The following is a 25,688-nucleotide window of genomic DNA, read 5'->3' as shown; positions in this document are numbered from 1 at the left end:
ATGCAAATAACAGGAAAATTCTTTTATGTTAGTGCCAAATCTTTTTCATTAACTGAAGAAAAAAAAAACTGGAAAACATTACAATTTTAGAAAATTACAATATTTAAAAATTAACATCGGAACTAATAACAATAAAATTTTACTTTTTATACGAATAAAAAATATATTTTAATAAAATTTTTTTTTTTTTTTTTTTTTTTTTTTTTTTTTTTAGAAAAAGGGAGAAAAAAATGTAAAAACCTATATAAGACTCAAATAAATAAATTTAAATTTCTTAATTAACAGCATTCGTAAACAGGTAATAATTGTTACTAAGAATGAACGGAAATAAACCATATCAATTTAGATTTATTTTCTAATATATATATATATATAACCAAATGTAAAAATAAATAAATAAAAATAACTCGTAGTTTTTTTTAATATGAGCTATTTAATTAAATAAAATTACGTGCGTATGATAACAACATTTATTTACAATTCTGATGAGTGAACATCTTTTTTCCGGTGGTGTTATTTTAGAAACAAAAATTAAATAAATGGCTACAAATAGACTAAGGATAAGGATAATAATAGTAATAATAATAATAATAATAACAATAAAAAATAGTAAATCGTTAATTAAAAATTTGAAAAGTTTTTAAATGATAATCGTAATCGTGTATTACGTATCAAAAGAAATTATATTTATGTATGAACGAAGGTAATAAAAACATATTATATTCTCATTAGTTAATTAAATCCGACAGTTTTATTTGATCCTTTTTATATTAGCTTATTATTATTACTATAAATAATAATAGTAATAACGAAACGATGACATTACCTCATCAGGAATCAACAAGTAATAAAAAATACCTGATGCTAACCATATTAATAATAAAACAATACGTATAATAATAATCGCAGCAGTAATAAATTTATGCGATGCAATTAAATAATGGGGGTTATCTACGATCAATCATTGTCACTTTAATTGAATTCTTTAAAAATAAACGACAGATAGTATTAAAGTCAGTCCTTCCCGATTATGTTTTCATTTAGGGTACGATACGCAACTATCAAGTTACACATACATTCGATTACAATATACTATAGCAAATTATTTTAATATAATTTCCATTTACTATTATTGTTTTGTTTCTATTCTTTTAATAAAAAAAAAAAACTATTAAATTTTTAAATAGCTATTCCGGATTAAATAAATATAAAATACGACCTCATCACGTAAATTGTTAAATAAAGGGATAAAAAAGCAGATCGTATTGTACTGAAAACATTCAATACAATCAAATTTTCCTCAATAAAAAAAAATAAATGTAACGTAGAAGCAACTATTGCTTTTCGTTATGAAATAAAATAATTCGCACCTCAGCGATAAGTATAAATTTCTTATCCGACTATAATTTATATAGCGGCCAATAATCGGGGTACATTACATTTATATATACTTTGAAAATGTTAAAATAATATTATAACAACATAATTTTTTAACGGTGTACCTAATAAATAAAGACAATTAAGCAATTTTTTTACACGACTGCCCAAAAAGGAGTATATTTTATTTAGGATGTATGTATGTACGTATGTTTTTTTGATTGTAGCAGCTCAACGGCCGAACCGATTAAATTGTATGATCTCGCGTTGGAATCCGTAAGTAATGCGAACACCTTCTGCGAGGCCGATCGTCATCGTCGATCGATAACAAACGAAGTGCCCCTGGGACGCTGTTTCAGAAGGTACGACGGGGTGCACTTATAATATCTCTGCAAACAATGTCTAATATTCAAAATTCAAGCGGGGTATTTGTTAGTCGGTCGATGGCTGACCTTTGCACGCTCTCGATCAACGGTTACTCGTAAACGTTGTAATATCTACGATTTTCCGATTTTTAAAATTTATAAAGGGCATTTGCTAGTATAATACAAAATCACGATGAAACCGAATCGGAATAAAATTTAACCGATATATTCCGAAGAATCGAGAATCGTGATTTTTTCGAGATGATCGTTAAAAAGTATTAAAAATTTAAAACGATTATACAAATTAAAAAAAAAAAAAACACGATTGGCAAAAAATAAAATTCAGTCGGGGGCTCTTTAATACAGAATAATTACTATTCAGAGCCCCCAACTGCATTTAAATATTTTTTTTATTTTTATAACTTTTTATTTTTATTAAACACAATTGTAAAAAAAAAAACAAAAATAGTTAACATTGGAAAATAGATATATTTAATTTTAATTTTCTAAATTCCAAACAAGTAAAATGGTTACGTATAAAAAATCTTAAATTAAAATAAAACTGTCGAATATCGATTAGTACGTGAAAACATCAAAACACGGAAATTTAACTATAAAATTGAAAATAATATGTTTTCCTCGGACAAAACCCAACCCCGAGTCCGTGCAGTTACATCTACGCACACGTCCGGGGCAGTGGTTTTGCTCTGGAGCTCTCCTGGAACAGGATTGACGGTTCCAAGCCGCTCGAACCAGTTGCGGTTGTGCTTCTCGGTTTCGCCGTTTGCAGAGCGGGCTGGGGCATGACCGTGATCTGTTTTTTGCCGACGCCGGATAGAGTGTGAACGGAGAGTGCTTATCTCTTCTCTCGGTAGCGGAATCGGGTTGAGGGTGAGCTGATATTAGCTTCATCTGCCGAAGTTTTTTTTTTTTCTTTTTTGTGCCGCTCGGCGTAACGAGTCGCTTCAGCCCTCGGCAGGGATTCTCCACGGGTGAGAGTATCGAAGCCCTTACTGCTACGCGAGAGCCCTGGGATGTCGAAATAACGGGTCAAGCAGTACCTGATTCCCCGGCCCGGAATAAATCTGTGGGGGGGCACCTGACCCAGGCGGGATCGATGATCCGGGGCGTGCCTGAACGTTTCTCCGCTCGCACCTTGCGATGTATTAACCGGCATACTTTTTCATGGAAACTTTAACTTGTACGATTTCTGTAGAAGAGATTCCGCATAAAATCCTCGTCTTGGAAAGCCTTCGCCTTCGCAAACGAAGCGAAGAAAAAGCGTCAAGTCTACCGATGTAGTGAAGACGGACCGAACTACGTTTCTGCCGAACAGTAGCGGAACGATTCCAAAATATTCGGTGATCGAGAGAAAAGAAGGGGTTTTCCCGAAAGTTAGTTCCAAGTATAAAAGTTAATACTCCGACTTTCACGCCATTATAATTTACACACGGTTAATCTACCCCTTTTAAAAAATTAATTATTTTTTTTTTTACTATTATAAAATAATAATACTTCAAATAACGGTCGCTTTAAAATAAATTATTTTCTAATTGTGAATAACCATACGATTTGCGATTGCGATGATTGTTTCGGGTAGTATAATATATATTAAGAGAATTTTCTGTTTATTTTGAATATACTAAATACTATTTAAGTTTATATACCGATAAAAACAAAATAAGGATTTTGTCGAAGAAAAGTAAGCCCAACTTAAAAACGATATAAAGGACTAAAAAATCTGATTAAAATAGTTATGGAAAAATACCGGGTTCAAAAAAAAATTCAGTTTCCATTACGAAGAAAAACAGTATGAGGTTTCTTTTGGACGAGTCAATAAACAGCCTCCAATCATTCAAATCATATTTTGTGTTCAACTGCTCTATTACACCGGCAACATTGTTACAATAAATTAATCTTCCATCTTCAGAAAAATACGCAGGAAACACTTTTTCTTCAAGGTTTCTGAACCTTGAGAAAGAAATTCCACGGGCCAGTAAGTTTTTTTCTTTTAATTTAGGTCCTAAAATTTCTGCTGAATTTTTTGGAAGACTTAAATCTCCGACAAAGTCATTCGGTTCATGCTGTGAAAAAGTTGTTGTCTGGAACTACCAGAAGTAAAATCATCATCATCCTGCGACTCTGTTTCGGGGTTGTACGGCATATCTTCCAGTTTTTCTGGAACTGAAGGTACAGGTACATCAGGGCTGTGAGGTACAGGGCGTATTGCCGAATTACAATTTGGATACGCAATTTCTTTCTTATTTTTTAGATTCAACCCTTGTACATTACAAGAACAAAAGTAGCAATCATCAACACTGTGAGTTTGCGGATCTCTCCAGATCATCGGTATACCAAATCGAAAAGAATTTTTCTTACCTTCTGTCTATTTGCGTAGCTCTTTCACACAAATAGAACAAACTGTATGAGAGGTCCATGTTTTATCTGGGTCACCAAGTTTTATCCCGAAATAGGCGTAGTACACTTTTTTTTAATAAAGTCTGTTATTTCTTTGCTGTTTCTTCTCCACAAACTCCCCGCAAATGTAACAAAAGTTATTATTTGTATTAACACAACCCCTTGAAGCTATTTCGAGATATAATAACACAAGGACAGCAAAAATAAAATTACTTAAAAAATAATGAAAGAAAACTAAACATTATTTAAAACTATAAAAACTTTTCAATACGACGTTCTAATTGCAACTGATTTATTTTTATTTCAGTAGAGTGAAGGGGAGTAGGAATGAGTGAGTGACCTAGAAATGACTCATCAAGTCACTCTAATTAATCATATTACATTGTCTTTTTAATAACTCATCTTACTGTATCAAACCAAAATTATGAACACTATTTGTATTCATACCCCAAACGAATAATAAAATATCAAAAAAATTAACTAACTCAGGCCTACAACCTTTTCATGTTGACCTGTGTAACTAATAGAACTTTTAACATCTCGAGAAGTTATTTTGACTATAACGGTAAATATTGTTAATAGCAAAAAAAAATACTGACCTGAATCTGATGCCGGTGATCTAGCGGACAACTTCAAAAGGAAAGTACCAGGAAGCGTGTCTTCTGATACGTTGAGGTTATAACGCGAATGAAGAAATCTAGGCGGTGCACGTCCAGCTCCTCTAAAAATCAGACGTAGTGTTAGCATCGAGTGTCTAGGAGGATTACCGTGGTCGCTCGCCGTAATGTTGATAACATAAGAACGTATTTGTGGCGGAGGATCGGTTCTGGCTATAGTTAATAATCCTGTTTCGTATCCTAAAGCTAATCGTCCTTCTTCGTTTCCACCGGTTACAACGTAAGTCACTCTAGAATTCTCACCGGCATCACGATCGACAGCGATAAGTCGAGACACCACAGCACCGACTTCTAGATTATCGTTCAGGTGTAAAGCGTGCTGAGAAGGTGCTAAAAATTCAGGACTGTTATCGTTTGCATCCTGAACCTCTAAAATAGCCGTTAGCGATGTCGTAAGACGTTCGGAAACGTTAACGGCTTGATCGTGAACGCCGACTACTAACGTATATCGCGATATAGTTTCATAATCTAACGGTGCTAGTAACGTCAATGTACCCGTAAGTTGATCGACGGCGAACGTAGTGTGACTGCTATCGGGCGTTACGTTAACCAGTCTGTATCTTACTTCGCCGTTCGGTCCCGCATCGGCATCGCTCGCTGAAAAATTCCATACGGCTGATCCGACTCCGGCATCTTCCGGAACAGATATTACTACGGGATCGCGTTCCCATTTAGGAGCGTTATCGTTCACGTCGGTAACATCAACTCGGACCAGTACGGCGCTGCTTTGGGGATTATTTGTCGTAGATGTATCCAGAGCTCTAACCTGAAAAAAATAACACGTGTATTAATTTTAATATTTTAAAATCTTAGTAAAAATTTACCTAAATTCTTGTAAATCTCTAAAATAAAATAAACTAACCGAGAATCAAAAATATATAAAGTGTTAAAAATATTTTGCGGTAGGACATTAAGGTAGCAACAATATCTATCTGTTAAGAGAGTCTTAACCGTTCGATTCATGTTAGTATCGTCTACATTTGTAGACGATATGTTTTAAAAAAAATAATTTTTATATCAAAGAATAAAATTTATCGTAGTAATTCGGTAATCTACAGAGTGGTGCACGAATTGATCCAATATTTGTTTTGGCAATAATTTTTTAGGTTAATAATTATTAATGTGTTTTGTGTTGGAAGAAGTGACACCAGTTAAGCCTGTAATGCCTTCTTCGGAATTCGACGTGTGGTGAATCCTGATTGGGGTCTTAATTTTAAGACTACGAATATCTTGTATAAGGGCGTCTGCAAGGCAATTACGCTGTATATGGCGGCTGTTTGAACGGATAGGCTAAAATTTAAGAAGTATCGGGATATTTTGTTACGAGCTGAACGCCTTGCATTGCTAACGATAATGAGTGGTGACCGTACAATTTCACGGAAGGCGATCTTGGTGATGGCAGGCGTGAAAGCGAAAGACTTGATTGTGTCTGAGAGACAACAGCGTTATGTTACTAGGAAATCAGGTGAATTGACTTCGGAGAAAATAAAGGAGATGGGATGAGACAAAGTGTGAGCGTTATACGCATGATTTTTTCCTGATGTTGTTGATTTGCGGGTCGCCTCTTTGGTACACCCGAACAAGTATGTGACGCAATTTCTTTCTGGATACGGCGCTTTTCGGGATAGACTTCAGAGATTCGGCCTGGCAGACTGTGGTATGTGTCCGCAATACGGATTGTTGGACGATGCTTATCACATGATATATGAATATGCTGGGTATGACTTAACGCGTACGGGGGCCATTTGTCGGTTTGATATTATCGGGTAGTTACTTGATCTCCGAGCTAATCGGAAAAGTCGGGACGAATGGTTGATCGTAGAGATTTTTATTACATATTTGGCGAAAGAAAGGATCGCTGAAGGGGTGTGATATTCCGCTTAGACTTTCCTTTATTGTGTTTACGTTTGGTTTTATTAATAAGTCATTCTGTCTTGTTTGGGACTTGGCTAGATGTGTTTTGTTTGGAGTTCATGTTAGTAGGATAACGACGGGAATGTTGTTTGTGGCATTCGCATCGGTGGCATTTGGCTGAGGCTTGACTGAAATATGTCATTGCCGAGGTACTGAAGCTGACCTCCGGTAAAGCCCATAAGGGCTAGATACTGAAACCGTCACATGGAGAGTGACTTTCCTATGGGATCAGTTGATGAATATTAATTTCCTCTCTTTCCGAGTGCGCTGTTTTTGTACAGTTCCAAGATGGCTGACAAGGGAAGACTTACTGTTGAAAGCGCGTAAAGATTTTGTTTTTAAATGAAATGAAAAGTGGGGTGCTTACACAAATACGGTTTCGTTCCCCTTTTCCAACTCGGTGGTCGCCCTCATTTAAAAAAAATACATAGACTTTACGAAAAATTTAATAGTGACGGTTCAGTATTTGAGAGTAAGCTCGAACGGCCTGCCGATGTTCGTTTTCCACATATCAGACCTGTTGATGTTGAAGAGTCGGCTGGCCAATTCACGCCGAGAACGGGTTTCAATGTCCCGCCTTCCCGTTAGGTATATTTCTGCTCAGAAATATTTGGGTGTAATCCTCGATAAGAATCTTCGATTCAAGGAAACACCTTTAATATGTTACCAAGAAGACTGTTGCTGCCTTTTTTGGAATTAGCAGAGTTCCGATCGGGGGTTGAATTTCCGTATCATGAATATCCTCTATAAGGGTGTAAGTGAAGATATTATATTATACACTGCGCCTGTCTGGGCTTATCGCATAATCTTTAGATGATATAAGGATATTCTTTTGAGAGCTCGGTGTCTCCTGTTGGTTGTTGTCAGCGGTTACAGGACTGTGTCGCGGGAGGCAGTCAGTGTTATTGCTGGTATTAAGCCGATAGATATTCTTGCCGTAGAACGTAATATTTCCAAACAGGATGGTCTTCTTACTTCGGAACATATACGAGATATTGAAGACCAGGGTTTTACATCTTGGCAGGCCAGGACTTCCCTGTTGGTCGTTACACGTATGGCATATTTTCAATTGTGTCTGATTTTCGCGCGGTTAAGGGGATTTCCCCCAATCGGTATATTACGCAATTCCTTTCCGGGCATTGTGCTTTTAGGGACAGATCGGCTAGGTTTCGTTTAGTAGATTCAGATCTATGCCCGGATTGCGGGGTTGATGACACGGTGGACCATGTCCTCCATCTTTGTCCTTGGTACGAAGCTGAACGTACCAGAACGGTTAGAGACCTTGAGAGAGTTAACTCCTTTCTGGATCTACGAGTTAATTGTAAGGTTCGTAGGGAACGGTCGATAGTGGCTGATTTCCTCCGTTTCCTTGCGTTTCGTAGATCGGCGAAAGTGTTTAGACGGAATAGGTACCCGGGCGGCTAGGGTTTCTGCCGAGATATTTGATTGGCCGAGGATAGGCGTTTTAGCAACGAGCCTTGGTTAATTCAAAAATCACTGATGTCCGAAAGAAGTCTAAAGCGAAGGCGTTGGCTGAGATAATAATTTTTACGGATGTTAAGTGTCTGCTGAGGCATTCTCCTACGGGGTTGGGATATAGCACGACTTGGGATTTATAGGCGGTCTGTACAGCGAATTTTAAAAGCCGATTTGAATTTTTATCCGTAAAAAATAACAGTTTTGTCTACATTAACGGTCGACAACAAAAATCAAAGAATGAAATTCGCTGAACGGTCTGTATACCAAAACGTATTGTTGAACGGTGTTTGGTTTTCAGATGAGGCATACTTTCACCTAGACGGGGTTTTAATAAACAAAATGTGCGTTTTTGGGCTTCTGAAAATCTACATGTGCTTCATAAAAAGGTGCATTACGCTCCAAGAATTACGGTACGGGCCGCTATCTCGAGGGACATTCTTTTTGGACAGTGAACACTGAACGTTATCTAAACATGCCGCGAAATAGTTTTGTTTATCAGCTTCACGCAAAACGATTTCAATTAGAAAACGAATGGTTCGTGCAGGATGGAGCCAGACTGCACACAGCTAATGTTGTTTTAGACTTTCTGCGTGAAACTTCTTTTAACGTAAATGTCATTTCAAACCGATTGATTTTCTAATCGTTTTGCGCGTGGACAGAACTGGCACCCGAACAGTCCTGATTTGAATCCGTGTGATTATTTTTTTGGGGATTTCTAAAGGAAAAGATTTTCCCTAAACATCCTCCTACGGCGATGGAGTGCGAGAGCTGATCATTGAGGCGTGCAACGAGATAATCGAGGATATGTGTCGTCGAGTTATTAACATATTAACAACAAAGGAGTTCGTGTTGAAGAAGATGCTACAGCTGATGCTGGTCATATTGAACACGTGATAAGCGGAACATAATTTCTATGTATATAGTAAACACTTTGTATTTTATTTTTCTGTATTGGGATTGACATAAATATTTTTTAACAAAACTAAATGTTGAATCATTTCGTGCGCCACTATGTATAAAAAAAAAAAAAAAAATCACCTCTAAACGATGTTCTGGTTGCGCCTCACGGTCTAGAAGTCTGGCGACAACAAGAGCACCGGAGCTTCTATCCATATCAAATGCACTTTGACTATCTGACGGTGATAACGATGTAAGGGTGTACATTACGTGTCCACCACCAGCTCTACCGGAAACCAAGTTCTGTCTATCACCCGCACCACCGCTACCGCTATCAAGGGTGACTACGTTACCAACCACAAAACCGACTGGCACATCTTCCCTTACCTGAAACAAAAGAAAATACTGTTAATTGATGAAAAGAATAATATTACAGGTTTACCTCCATAAAAACTTTAACCAAATATTAAATCGACTTTAGTAGTCATGCATCAAAAATCTTAACTAGAATTCTATACAGAAGAATTGAGAGGAGAGTGGAGGAAGTGTTAGGAGAAGACCAATTTGGTTTCAGGAAAAGTATAGGGACAAGGGAAGCAATTTTAGGCCTCAGATTAATAGTAGAAGGAAGATTAAAGAAAAACAAACCGACATACTTGGCGTTTATAGACCTAGAAAAGGCTTTCGATAACGTAGACTGGAATAAAATGTTCAGCATTTTAAAAAAATTAGGGTTCAAATACAGAGATAGAAGAACAATTGCTAACATGTACAGGAACCAAACAGCAACAGTAACAATTGAAGAACATAAGAAAGAAGCCGTAATAAGAAAGGGAGTCCGACAAGGATGTTCCCTATCTCCGTTACTTTTTAATCTTTACATGGAACTAGCGGTTAATGATGTTAAAGAACAATTTAGATTCGGAGTAACTGTACAAGGTGAAAAGATAAAGATGCTACGATTTGCTGATGATATAGTAATTCTAGCCGAGAGTAAAAAGGATTTAGAAGAAACAATGAACGGCATAGATGATGTCCTACGCAAGAACTATCGCGTGAAAATAAACAAGAACAAAACAAAAGTAATGAAATGTAGTAGAAATAACAAAGATGGATCGCTGAATGTGAAAATAGGAGGAGAAAAGATTATGGAGGTAGAAGAATTTTGTTATTTGGGAAGTAAAATTACTAAAGATGGACGAAGCAGGAGCGATATAAAATGCCGAATAGCACAGGTGAAACGAGCCTTCAGTAAGAAATATAATTTGTTTACATCAAAAATTAATTTAAATGTCAGGAAAAGATTTTTGAAAGTGTATGTTTGGAGTGTCGCTTTATATGGAAGTGAAACTTGAACGATCGGAGTATCTGAGAAGAAAATATTAGAAGCTTTTGAAATGCGGTGCTATAGGAGAATGTTAAAAATCAGACGGGTGGATAAAGTGACAAATGAAGAGGTATTGCGGCAAATAGATGAAGAAAGTAGCGTTTGGAAAAATATAGTTAAAAGAAGAGACAGACTTATAGGCCACATACTAAGGCATCCTGGAATAGTCGCTTTAATATTGGAAGGACAGGTAGAAGGGAAAAATTGTGTAGGCAGGCCACGTTTGGAGTATGTAAAACAAATTGTTGGGGATGTAGGATGTAGAGGGTATACTGAAATGAAACGACTAGCACTAGATAGGGAATCTTGGAGAGCTGCATCAAACCAGTCAAATGACTGAAGACAAAAAAAAAAAGTTAGTGAAGGTTATGACGATACGAAGAGAAAACCGCAGGACAAAAACCGATGGAGACAACAGAGTTGCCAGGGACCTGTCGACAGCAGAATACGGCATGATGATTACAGCATGAAACGGATCGATTTCGATGATCCTTTTTACTTTTCCGGCAAATATAGCTAGAATTAATGGGGAAATTACGATGATCGTATCAACAATTGGGTATTGGGTTTTTTAAAATCTTTACGTTTTAGGGTCCATCTATTTCATCCAAAAAAATATATATATGTATGCATGCGCATACATATGCGACTATTCCAGTCTACGTTATCGAAAGCCTTTTCTAGGTCTATAAACGCCAAGTATGTCGGTTTGTTTTTCTTTAATCTTCCTTCTACTATTAATCTGAGGCCTAAAATTGCTTCCCTTGTCCCTATACTTTTCCTGAAACCAAATCGGTCTTCTCCTAACACTTCTTCCACTCTCCTCTCAGTTCTTCTGTATAAAATTCTAGTTAAGATTTTTGATGCACGACTAGTTAAACTAATTGTTCTGTATTCTTCACATTTATCTGCCCCTGCTTTCTTTGGTATCATAACTATAACACTTTTTTTGAAGTCTGATGGAAATTCCCCATTTTCATAAATATTACACACCAGTTTGTATGTCATTTATTAACTTCAGCCTCTACTTCCCTTTTTTTGACCTTCAACAGAACCGTCAAGAACTGTATTTATCATTCCTGTTTCATTAATTATATGCCCGTTCCGGTTCCTTTCCTCTTTCTGAGAGTCGCCGATATTGTTCTACCTTCATCTAACGATGAATAAAGCTGGAGTACATATAAAAATGACGTAAACTTCGGGTCGAATTGATCGTTCTGATTTTAAAAATCGATTAGAATTAAAACACTGTAACGTAATAAAGATGTACCTGAAGGAGCAAATTAAAAAAAAATATCTCGTAAAAAATAGTAAATAATAAAATTAATTATGTTATAATTAGTAGATCGAGGAAAATAGATTAATATAAAAGAAAAAAAATCGTTTATCGAGGTGAGACTAAAGTACAGAACCAGGGCTATTAGTAACACCTTCGATATATTCAACGGGTATTATTTCACTAATTCCGTTAGAAATTCTGTCTTGTTTCAAGATAACATTTCAATGTATTCAAGATACACTCTTAATGTAGACTGTAAGAAGTAACACACGAGTTTTAAGTGCTGCTTTAGGTAAATGAATAAAATATCCGATCGTTTTAGGATGTAAGTAATTAAAGCCGGTTTTTCCGGGTCTCGACTAACAATTTCATTTAAACCACCACAGAGTAAAAAATAAATAAACAAAATCGATAGATAAATATTTATACATACGTATATAAAAAAAAAGAATGATACTTTAAATTTTGTATTTAATAACGTTAAACCTTTTATAAGAATGAAATAAAAATGTATAAATTTATATATTTCCTACGTAGAATAAAAACCGAGATAACACGATAGCGATATAGAAATAACCTAAAGATTTTTTTTATTTAAAAAGTGTTTAATAAAAAAATCGTTTAATATTTTACATTAATTAAACAAAATGTAAAGAATAACGAATCCTACGAAATCGGCGAGTTAAATAAAAAAATAAATATCGGAAAAATTAATTTAAAAAATTCTTTAAACGCTTCATTATCTGTTATCATTAAATTTGTATTTATGCTTTAACATCAGAATAAAATTTAAAAAAAATAAATAAGGAGACTTTTTACATCGGTTAAATTAAAAAAAAATTGAATTCACCTGCCCGGTTATCTTGTAAAAACGTTTTTTCTGTTTCCATAGAAATAATGTAGATTTTACCGGGTTAATTCTCTTATAACAAATAAAAAGTTTCAAAATTCACAACATATACCCCAAGTTAAGCGGATTAATTTATTCTTAATTTTTTTTGTAATTATAAACGTTTCACCTATTTACCTGTTTAATGAGTTAGTTAAAATATTTGTTAAACATGGTATTTGAGAATAAAATAATTCGCTTTTAGCATATTTTTTTATTGTTTTTGATTTGAGATTTCGTTCTTAATTTATTTTATAAACAACTTTTTAAAAATAAAAATATTGTTTAAAAGAAAGCCTACTGCTACAAGTTAGTCTTAATTGGAACATCTAAATTTTAAAGAGAGATCGTTTGTATATTTATTTTTAAAAGATTCAGATAAAGGAAATCAATTTGGCGGGTGAAATCTTTCTGCTTGACAGTATTACGTATTATTCCGGAAGAATAACGGTGACTAAAACGTTTAGCTTGAATTACCCCTCGATTAAAAGCGTTATAAGCCCAAGGTTTAAACAAAAGTCCTCTCTCTCTCTCTCTTTTTTTTTCTGTTTAGCCTCCGGTAACTACCGTTTAGATAATTCTTCAGAGGATGAATGAGGATGATATGTATGAGTGTAAATGAAGTGTAGTCTTGTACATCCTCAGTTCGACCGTTCCTGAGATGTGTGGTTAATTGAAACCCAACCACCAAAGAACACCGGTATCCACGATCTAGTATTCAGGACTTTTAAACAAAAGTCCTGAATTATCTAACAACTCAGACGGAAGGTAAACAGAACATAGTTCTAATTAACGGCGAGAATGTAATTCCTGACAACCCTTGAAGGGAATCTCTGGCAATCTTCTGGATGATTACGGGTCATGACTACTTTGCAGAACATCTTTTCAGGATGAAAATCCTCGCATATCCTGTGTATGTGTGTGTGTGTGTGTGTGTGTGCGCGCGCGCGTTATCTGTCGAAGTGAAGGTTCTGTAATGAATTACGGATAATTAAGAGTATGTAAAGAACGGATCGATTGTTCCGTAAATTAGGCGCTGAATAAATAATAATTTACGCATTACTATTTGTACTACGTTTACGATAGATTACGCAACAATATTCAGCGTAAAATAAAAAATAGCCTATTAAAGGCAACGTCACCTGATTGCTTTCCGCATTTCTTTCGCATCGACCGCCGGTCTCGTTTTTCCCTGCTATCCTCGCGGTTAACGAGATCGATTAATAACCGATCGATAATAAGTTTTTAAAATAGAAAATAATTAAATTTAACCGACTATAAACAGTAATTCTAATGTACTTATATGATACGGGATTAAGTTAGCTTTAAATGAAAAGCGTCTCGTCATCTTCGATATCTCTTTTTTCCTTTGTTTATCGTTTATTAAAAGGTACTTTGCTACATTATACTTAGTATTTTTATTTAATTTTTAAAATCGTTAGGTTCCCACGACTCACTGCGTACGACTTAAATTTTAATCCTCAAGCGCTTCGGGTAGACCACGACAAAGTTAAAGAACTGACGATGAGAAATCGATAAAAATTATTTATTACTGCAACCGGTATAAAGATAATTTAAAAAACCAATAGATAAAACATCGGCGAATATTACGTTAACGAGAAAGAAATAGATAGTTATAACTTATAGAATGTAAAAATTTTAATTTAATTGAAAGACGACACTCGAGTAACCCTTGTAAAATATCATATCTCATAAAATTAACGGATAAAAAATAAACTATATTATTGAGAAGACGTGGTTATAATAAACACGAATTCTTTAAGCTGACAAGTAACAACAAACGAAAGGTGAAGATGGGTGAGCTCGCACATTTATGTGTTCGGGTAGGTTATTGCGTCCATACGTGCGCGTGTATGATGCGTGTGTGAATATATAGTCAACACATATTACTTATATATATATATATATATATATATATATATATATATATATATATATATGAAACGCGGGATAAGGTGATAAACACAGGGTAATTAAATTGAAAACGAAATAAAATATTGCGCTACTTGTCAGAATAAACTTTAAAGAAATAATGCTGCAGTAGTACACACACTCCTTATGGATTTTGAAACAATAGTCGGCTGAAAAGGATTGTCAGAAGAATAGCTTTCATTTCAGACCTGTTTCTACGGATTTACTTTTGTATACTACATTAGTTTTAAGTGAAATTTTGTTTTTTTGTTTTTATATGTTAGTATCGTAAAACTTTCATTCCTGAGGTTAAATTCCTTAATGAAACAGGCTTTTATCTAAGGAAACACTGTACACAAATTTTCAGACTCAAAATTTTTTATTATGTTTTAAATCTTATTTGAAGATTATTTTTATATCTACAAATCAATAAAATAGACAAAACGAATCCCCATTTTAAACATTCAACTTAAGTTTATTTTATATTATTTTTTCAAAGGCCTCCGACTGCAAACGTTGAAAAATATAAAATAACCCAAATAAGCAAAATACAAAAAAATATATAATCGGCAATCTACGGGAATCAGTTAAGTAAATATATATATTTTTACACGACTGCACAAAAAGAAGTGTGATATATTTGGGATGTCATGCATCTATGTGTGTTTGTTCCACCGTAGCAGTTTAACGGCTGGACCGATTTAGATTTATGACCCCGCGTTGAAATACTAACGTATCAGAAGTGTCATAGGCTATATTTAAAATATAAATATTTATATAAATTGAAAAAAATTAGAAAAAAAATATACTACACACAAAATTGTCACCCGCACGCTCTTTAATTACGCTATAATAGTAATTTTCCTCTACTAAAAAACAATATTTGTCAGCAATATTTTTTCGGCAGTCGTCCCTTTTAATCTTTATCTTTTGCAGACATTTTACACTCGTTTCATGTACTTTTTATTTTTATAATTTTAATGTTTGCGGTATTCCAGGTTTTAAAATTTTTAATATAAAAACATTAAATTATCTGGTTTATATTTGTAATAGGTAACAAAAGCTAAATGTATAATCGATATTTATTTAAAATTTTATTACTTGTAAAACTTTGAAATGATTATTCTAAATTCATCAGTACTCGTTTCGAAACATCCTTCTTTATCAATTTGTTAATATGTCTTCTTGAAATAAAAAAATCTAATTATTTATTTTTTTTAATTATCACGGTGTTGTTACCATTTTTAGTAGACAGTCCACCTAAATAGATAAATAAGAATGAAAAAAAAACAACGTATATTTTACATATATTAACTAAAACATCTGAATACGTCTAGTTACAAAACAGAGATGAATTTTTTTATTGAACTGAAGGTCAATCTATATACTTCAGCTGATTTCGAAGTAAACAATTTATATTAACTTTCGGTTTATAATGAAGATATCCACAACAGATCGAGAATTTTACTTTTCATTTATTTATCATGAAACTGTTATCGAAGCGTTCGCTCGATTCCTCTAAATGCATCTTGAAGAATTTAAAGCGATCTGAACATCTTTAAGTAATCGATTATTTCAATAAAATAATTTAATAAAAAGTATTGCTTATTATTTAATAACAATTGTTTTCCCGGTTTGATGAGCTTCTAAATTTTTTTCTTGTTTGTCGATCTTTTAATCTGTTACTACATCCTCGATTATCTGAATTATATAATCTAATCTTGTCTAGCTTTAAAATTTTTAATTCTTAGAATTTCTTTTAAAATCAAATTTGGTAATTTTGGAGGACTTAATTTACGATTCACAGTTTTACAAGATTCTGCAAGAAAGTTCTCTTTTTTATTTAATGCCGATTAAAAATTGTTTATTACGTAGTCGATCGAGTTATCTGATTTTAAAAATTTTATAGTAACACCGTTTCATAAAAGTTTATACTGTGTTTTTTTTTTATCTTTAGTAATCTCAATCTTTTGTTCTCATTTAATTTCTATACGTGCATTTAATATTAGAAAAATCTTTCTTCATAAAAGCACTTCTCCCTGTACGGTTATGAAAGTTATTTTGCTTAATTTTTCCATTCGTTTTCATTTTACGGCCTGATTAACATAAAAATTAATGTAAAACTTCTTTCTATTAATATATCCGCATAACGAATGTGGATATATTGTTGCGCTTAAGAACTTTGATGATCGGTAACTTTAGTTTTTTTGTTTTTTGTTTATGCTTAAGTAAAAAGAACCCCGTATCGTGCGATTATTATATGATTTACTCACAGTTCTACTATAAGAACCGATTGTAAATAAACTAGTCGTAGAATAAAAAACAAATTGCGATCTTTCCGTTTTTTTATTCTACTTTGCTTTCAAAACTACTCCGTTACTTCTTTCTTTTATTCTTATATTTTAGGAAAAATAAAACCGTTAATTTAACATTTTAATTTTTTGTTATAAAAAATTAACTTTGCCTTCAAATTTAACATTTACTAATTGTGAGTATAAATGTAAAAAGGGCATTCTATTTTTCTTTATTTCTTATTCTTATAACAACATTTTTTAAATTTCTGTATGTCAGCACTATTTTTATAAAAATATTACAATATTTATTTCATAAATATTTTTTTAACGAAAAAGAAAGATAAACGTAATTTAAAATACTACTAAACTTTTTTAAAAGATAGCATGCAGGTGAAACAATTATAATTAAATCTTTTGATAAAATACATAATGAAATTTAAGAGATACTGAAGGAGGGAGAACGTTATGAGAAAACAGCGATTTTGTAAAAAGAAGAAGAAAATCGGTACATTAAAGACATTAAAAAGGAAAAGACATTAAAGGAAGACGAAAATTAGAATATATAAAACGTGTATTAGAAATATATCGAAATTATAAGAAATATGTCAAACGGAGAAAAAATGTATCGAACGCACTTAAAGGTTCAAAGGAAGACGAAAACAAGTTACATAAGACCACAACGGTCGTAACAGATGTATTCTGGAATAGAAAACCGAATCGACAGAAGAAGAGGTGTTATACGGGGTTAACAGTTCAAAAATTAAATTTTTTTTACAGAAATAAAACGATCTACCGTAGGAAAAAGATATTCTAAAATCTTCAATAAGTTCCTTACTGGAAACGGTATCTATCTTTACTATTATATTAAGAGGAAGAAGGTTTTTGTTTGTTCGGGATAAACAGAAAAACTACTCGATCGATGTCAACCAAATTTTTTCTCGTGTTTCTTGGCATAACCTAGAAACTTTTTAGATTTATTTCATCTCGATAAATCTGAAAAAAAGTAGATATATATGTGTGCAGTAGTGGAGATTAACCGGTAGAAGCGCAGACTTTAACGAATTGAATTAATGAACTGTGAACTGTGAGTTACTGTCACTGTGCGAGCCGGGTTTGAACCGAACGATTCGAATCGATCGAATAAGTAGTATTAAAAAAATAATAGAATTAAATTTACGTTAATAATATTACATAGATTTAAAAAATATCTTAACAATAATGAACTTCCTGCGAGGACTGCGTGTGAGGCTAGAGCGATGAGGTATACGAGCACCTCGCGGGAGGCTAGACCGATCGTCACCATCTACCGGTAACAAACGGAGTGGACCCACCGGGTTGGTCTAGAGGTGAACGCGTCTTTCCAAATCAGCTGATTTCGAAATTGAGAGTTCCAGTTTTCAAGTCCTAGTAAAGGCAGTTACTTTTATACGGATTCGATTACTAGATCGTGGATACCGATGTTCTTCGGTGGTTGGGTTTCAATTAACCGCACATCTCAGGAGTGGTGTAACTTAGACTGTTCAAGACTACAATTCACTTACACTCATACATATCATCCTCATTCACCATCTAAAGTAATAGAAGTAATACCTAAACGGTAATTCTCGGAGGTTAAACAGGAAAAAAGAAAAGGTAACAAACGGGGTGCTCCTGAGGTGCTGTTTCAGAAGGTGCTCTTATAATATCTCTTCAAACAACCTTCCGATTTTAAAAATTCAAATGGGGTATTTTTTAGTAGCAGGCTGAAGGATAACCTTTGTATGCTTAGGTACATTCTCGATCTAATAGGTCACGGTTATTCGGAAATGTATATATATATATATACATACATACATAAGTTTTGTCTCTTTGTTATCGTATCACGAAAGAATCGACCGACCGATTACTTTCAAATTTGCAGGATACATTCGTGTAATCTCAGGGAAGGTTTTAAGCTACCGACTGAAGCCCTTGTTTCTTTGAAGGTTAAGTTATTAAAAACATTCATTATTTCTTCGCCCAGCAGGAGAATGAAGTTGTAAATGAAAGATATTAGTTAAGAAAAAAACAGATTAATCGTTTTAACTTCATTATTATATTTCTGCCACCAAGGCAAAAAAATAAGTTATAAATATTTCTCACGATTATGAGGATAACGAACAGCGCGAGAGTCCAGGGGGTGAAGCTCTTCCGGTAGACGGGAATGGCGAGCGAAGCGAGCTCTGCGGCCCTGAGGTAGGCCCCGAGGAACCGCTGAGTTGACTCCGGGATTCGCCTGGGCCCTGATGGTTCAGGTTCTGGCTAGACGGACCGGCTAGTATACATATAAAGAATATAACGAGTTATTGTCTTTCAAGAATAGCTGAAATAACAACCGGTGGGTAAAATATATTTGGGATGACCATGAGAAAGATTGAAAAAATATTTATTAATATTGAATTAGGTCTTAGTCTTTGACGGAAGATTAACAAGTAAATCGGTGTAATTTAATAAAAATTAAATTAATAATCTAATTAAGTTAGTTAAATTAATGCGGTGTAATATAATAAAAGTTTTTTCTTTGGTTTTATATACACCCCTCCCGGTGCCGGACCCGCAATTAAGCATTACTCACCTACGGCAACTTAAACCTAATCAATATAACAAAAGTTATGTTTTTTCTCTATTACGACATTTAAAACTTGTACTAACAAGTTTTAAAATATATTTTTTTATTAAAAAAAATTGATCTTTTTTGAAATGAAAAAAACTGATTAAACCATTTAAGTGACTGATGTAAAACTTAACAGTATTAAAACATAAAAATGTTTAAAAATAATAAAGGAACAGCTGATGAACGGAGTGGAAGGAAACAAAGGTTATCTAATTGGATGAGATTATAAATCCCAACGACTGATCGGTCTGACCATGTAAGAATCGGGGAAAACAATTATACACTTACAAACACCGTACTTTACGATGTCCCTATCTATATATGGGTCGTATTTACATAATATTTTCCATTTATTAAAAAAAAAAAATTTATAATACTTTTCACATAAATTATCTTATACTGGTAAGGCAATCAGTTAGCTTATTAACAGCAGGAGATTGTAAATTAGGACAACGTAATATAAAGAAAGCGTATTTTTTCTGTGTTCCATTTTCTGCTTGCGTCATATGATTTTTTTTTTAATGAAAAACTGTTTGTAAAATGAAAAAATTGACTAGCACTTTCATATTTGATTAAAATTAAAAAAAAATTAAGAAAAACGCGTGAACGGGTGTTTTATTTACAAAACAATACAAAATAATTAATTTTGTAAAAGATTATATATCCGTTTAACTAAACTTTTAAAGCTTTCACAGGATTTTTTAACAAAGAAGTCGCGATAAAAAAATATATACATAAATAAATAAAAGTTTGGAAAAATCCGGTTGTATTATAAGAACGAGATTTCAATGCTTTTTCTTCCTCGTTCTGAAGGAGGGCGTAAATTTTAGAACTAGCAATGCTTGTCTCGTTTCATTCCTCAAAAACTTTATTTCGTAAAATTACTACACGTAAAATCACAGGATTAACTTTTATCAAAACGTAAACAACATTTGATATAACAACGTATTTTACATACATAATTGATTCCATTATTTTTTTTTTTAAGTTATCGTATCGTATAATTCACACAGAATACCTCCTTGAAGGTAAAGTACATAATAATACATAAAAAATTCTTGATAACATAAATTTAAAAGTATAGAAAATTAAAATTGAAGTTAAGATTTTAGGTTCATTGTAGGTTAAAACTACCGGTTTATATCGGCTGTTTTTTTTAAAACAATCTCTGAATTTTCCTGCATATTCTGACTGCGTCAAACAATCGATTTAATAGTTTAACTGTTTAGATTATTGTAGAATAAGGAAAATACTCCTATCGGCCGTTGATTTCAAATATCCCATTTTTAAAATATCTCCACTTTACAAGTCTCCTGAGTAAAAAAAAAACCGCAACAAATAAAACTTAATTCTGTAATTTGTATGTATATTTTAAGATCTACTTACCTTAACGACTCTGGAACAGGTAAAAGAATAATACTGAAATTTTGTATAGCGATTTTTATATGTATGAATTTTATTAATTTTTTTTTTGGAAAATCGGACAAGGAGAAGGCTAACTGGAAAGTTACAGATGAGTAGCGCACTGTTGAAAGATTTTTAAAGTTTTTGGCGCTTGAAATGACCGAGAGGATGTTGACCGAGCCTGGGTGGCTACGGACCCGTCCCACTGCTTTTCCCCCAGAGTAGGCGCATTCGGCAATTGCGCCCGGTTGTTTGGTATGTTCGTGGGTCGATCTGTAATTTTAGTCGCAGAGTTACGATGTTGAACAATTTTGAAGGGTATGAGATTAATTTATGTTACAGCTCAATTTGTAAATTTTTATCCGTTATCGGTTGTTTGCAGCAGAAGCAAACTTAGGCGGAATAAAGAGAACCGGTAGAAAACCTTGGGTTTCAGACGATATATTGCAGCTGATGGATGAACGTAGAAAATATAAGAATGCTAGTGATGAAGAAAGTAAAAGGAACTATCGGAAATTAAGAAATGCTATAAACAGGAAGTGCAAACTGGTGAAAGAAGAGTGGATTAAAGAAAAGTGTTCAGAAGTGGAAAGAGAAATGAACATTGGTAAAATAGATGGAGCATACAGGAAAGTTAAGGAAAATTTTGGGGTACATAAATTAAAATCTAATAATGTGTTAAACAAAGATGGTACACCAGTATATAATACGAAAGGTAAAGTCGATAGATGGGTGGAATATATTGAAGAGTTATACGGAGGAAATGAATTAGAAAATGGTGTTATAGAGGAAGAAGAGGAAGTTGAAGAGGATGAAATGGGAGAAACGATACTGAGATCTGAATTTAAGAGAGCATTAAAAGATTTAAATGGCAGAAAGGCTCCTGGAATAGACGGAATACCTGTAGAATTACTGCGCAGTGCAGGTGAGGAAGCGATTGATAGATTATACAAACTGGTGTGTAATATTTATGAAAATGGGGAATTTCCATCAGACTTCAAAAAAAGTGTTATAGTTATGATACCAAAGAAAGCAGGGGCAGATAAATGTGAAGAATACAGAACAATTAGTTTAACTAGTCATGCATCAAAAATCTTAACTAGAATTTTATACAGAAGAATTGAGAGGAGAGTGGAAGAAGTGTTAGGAGAAGACCGATTTGGTTTCAGGAAAAGTATAGGGACAAGGGAAGCAATTTTAGGCCTCAGATTAATAGTAGAAGGAAGATTAAAGAAAAACAAACCGACATACTTGGCGTTTATAGACCTAGAAAAGGCTTTCGATAACGTAGACTGGAATAAAATGTTCAGCATTTAAAAAAAATTAGGGTTCAAATACAGAGATGAAGAACAATTGCTAACATGTACAGGAACCAAACAGCAACAATAACAATCGAAGAACATAAGAAAGAAGCCCTAATAAGAAAGGGAGTCCGACAAGGATGTTCCCTGTCTCCGTTACTTTTTAATCTTTACATGGAACTAGCAGTTAATGATGTTAAAGAACAATTTCGATTCGGAGTAACAGTACAAGGTGAAAAGATAAATGTGCTACGATTTGCCGATGATATAGTAATTCTAGCCGAGAGTAAAAAGGATTTAGAAGAAACAATGAACGGCATAGATGAAGTCCTACGCAAAAACTATCGCGTGAAAATAAACAAGAACAAAACAAAAGTAATGAAATGTAGTAGAAATAACAAAGATGGACCGCTGAATGTGAAAATAGGAGGAGAAAAGATTATGGAGGTAGAAGAATTTTGTGATTTGGGAAGTAAAATTACTAAAGATGGACGAAGCAGGAGCGATATAAAATGCCGAATAGCACAAGCTAAACGAGCCTTCAGTAAGAAATATAATTTGTTTACATCAAAAATGAATTTAAATGTCAGGAAAAGATTTTTGAAAGTGTATGTTTGGAGTGTCGCTTTATATGGAAGTGAAACTTGGACGATCGGAGTATCTGAGAAGAAAAGATTAGAAGCTTTTGAAATGTGGTGCTATAGGAGAATGTTAAAAATCAGATGGGTGGATAAAGTGACAAATGAAGAGGTATTGCGGCAAATAGATGAAGAAAGTAGCATTTGGAAAAATATAGTTAAAAGAAGAAACAGACTTATAGGCCACATACTAAGGCGTCCTGGAATAGTCGCTTTAATATTGGAAGGACAGGTAGAAGGGAAAAATTGTGTAGGCAGGCCACGTTTGGAGTATGTAAAACAAATTGTTGGGGATGTAGGATGTAGAGGGTATACTGAAATGAAACGACTAGCACTAGATAGGGAAGCTTGGAGAGCTGCATCAAACCAGTCAAATGACTGAAGACAAAAAAAAAAAAAAAAAAGATAGATTATACATTATAACGATAATATTATCGTATACGATAATGTTTTCGATAATGTATTCGTTACGATAATGTTTATCGTAACGAATACAGAACTTGAATATGAAAAATGTTTTTAATTTTTATTTAGATTAATGTTTTCACATTTTTTATTTTAATAATTTTATTAAAGCAAAACGCTAAAAAAACGTAATATATATTTAAAATATGTTATTTATATACTTTTGTACATGGCTTGTAATAAAGTAAAACGATTCATAATTATTAAATCTAGTATTTATTGATTTATAATATTTCAAAAAAAGATAAATTATATATATCTTGGAAACAGCCATTTAAGGAACAACGGAATAGTATGTGATGAAGATATCAGGATTGTGTCCTTCAATGCAATCAATTTACATTCAATTAAAGAAACTCTCAACAAAGCTTATGAGGAATGCCGGCCGAGTCGGTTAGGTAAAAAAAAAAAAAAAAATTTATATATATATCCCTTCCAGTCTATAGTTACCAGTGTTCCGGCATTCGTTAATTGCCCCCCAAACTTGCCAATGACTTAGCCGGCTACGAATTTTTGACACATTTCAAAAATGAACGCGTAGTTGTCAAGAAAAAGTCGTCACCTGACTAAATAAAAATAAAACCTTGCAGAATTTATTTCTACCTCCCTCCACGGGCATCTTGTTTGTTATATTACTTTTGTAATAAGTGACGCATTATAAAAAATTTCACGTATGAAATAAATAGAATAATTCAACGCGATTAATGACAGATTATACTTGTAGAATTATATTTCCTATACGACATAAATAAATAAAGTGGCGTGTAACCGATAAATCATTTAAGATTTATATTTATGAAGGAAAAAAAAGTTTTTTCTAGAAGAAAAAAATTCTATTATATAAAAATTTACATTGAAAAAATAATTAACACTTTTTAAATAAATAAATAATACTATTTATATAAATAAAGTGTTTAAACTATTTAAATAAAGTGTTGATTTTTGTTAGTCGATGCCAAATTAGAAAGAACTACATAAACTTACTAACGCTTAATTCACTATAAACTAGAACAATCGTAATTTAAAAAAGAATGAAAAAGTATTTCATTTTTTAATATTTAGAACGGTATTTCAGGATGGTTTTATTACTAATAAAAGTGTATTTTGTTTAAATTTTAACATCATATTTAAATGTAACATCAGGTTACTGAAAAATTTCCATGTACTGGACCCGGGAAATGTGCCCAGAGGAGTGACCGGGAGAAGGAAAGTGGGAACAAGGATGACTCTGTCACCGTGCAGCGAACGTCATTTTGATAGTTTGCGAATTATACGAGCTCGTATCTATTTACCGACAAATGCCTGTTTCATCTACGGTAATTCAAAAGCCCTTCGCAACTTTAAAAGCGTATAAAAATGTATTCAGATAACTTACAGATTCGGTTGAGATCTCGTTTCATAGAAAAACAAATCGGGTTTGTCACCCGACGTTAACTTCGGTTCGATACGGTTCTAATTTGTTATGCGACATACATCTTACCTGAAGTCGATTTCATTTCAGACTGTAACCGACAAGTCGGGCGTTATCTCTGCAGGTGCGGCGTTAATTCGAAATCTTAGCTGAACGGCGGGCAAAGGCGGTACATCAACCCGATCTTAAATGAAATCCTACGAGAAAAATCTGGGGAACGAGGTGGTCATGCAACTAGACCTTCACGACCGATCCAGCGACCTGGGAATCGAGTATCAGGAAAATCTCGGACTTTTAGGCGGTGCCCCGTCTTGTTGATAGTAATGACTTCCATCTTGGATCTTGGTCATCATCATGTAACTGAGGAATTAGAAAATTTTAAAGCACGTCTAGATAAACGTACTAGTTACGGTCGCTTCCTGGAAGAAGAACTATCCGTACGGTATTTGTTCGCTTAGGGAAAAAACATTGACCTTAGAGCTATCACGAATACGTTTCAAAATTTCATGAGGGTTTTGGTACCCCGTATTTGGCAGTTATGGGAGTTTTCCTTGCCGCTGATGTGAAACGTTAACACATCACTAAGAACAAAACACAGCGAGCGCGATTCCTACCAGTAAATATCTCCATTTTTAACAACACTGGTGATTTTCCCGGAAATTTAGATTTCACATCTCTCGGTATTCTCTCCAATAATCCGCTATCATCTCTCGATAATTCTGGGTCATTTGGCTGGAAGCCAAATTCGGTACTAATGAACTAAGCGAGTCAAAGTTTGATGTGTTTTACTATGAAATGAGACCTCTACCGAATCTGTAAGTTACCTAAATATATTTTTATATGCTTTTAAATTTGTGAAGTCCTTTTTGAATCGCTCCGGTTTGTTTTCATATATCGGTATTGATGACATTGTTTTTATTTTTACTACG

At 33.6% G+C, this 25,688-nt stretch overlaps 1 protein-coding gene across 1 annotated transcript in view; it reads right to left on the bottom strand.

The window, feature by feature from the left end:
- ds (dachsous cadherin-related 1) overlaps positions 1 to 25,688 on the bottom strand; it is a 222,397-nt gene that overhangs the window by 34,274 nt on the left and 162,435 nt on the right. Inside the window, exons 9-10 of the mRNA XM_075369073.1 lie at positions 9,269 to 9,514; positions 4,760 to 5,603 (exon numbers count right to left, since the gene is read on the bottom strand). Of these exons, the coding sequence (XP_075225188.1) occupies positions 4,760 to 5,603; positions 9,269 to 9,514 (1,090 nt within the window). The remainder of the gene's footprint in view (positions 1 to 4,759; positions 5,604 to 9,268; positions 9,515 to 25,688) is intronic.

Source organism: Lycorma delicatula, chromosome 6 (genome assembly GCF_047948215.1).
Source record: "Lycorma delicatula isolate Av1 chromosome 6, ASM4794821v1, whole genome shotgun sequence".
In the NCBI taxonomy this organism is placed as follows: Eukaryota; Metazoa; Arthropoda; class Insecta; order Hemiptera; family Fulgoridae; genus Lycorma; species Lycorma delicatula.
Note: the sequence above shows the minus strand (reverse complement) of the source record. Positions and strands in the feature narration are given on the sequence as shown.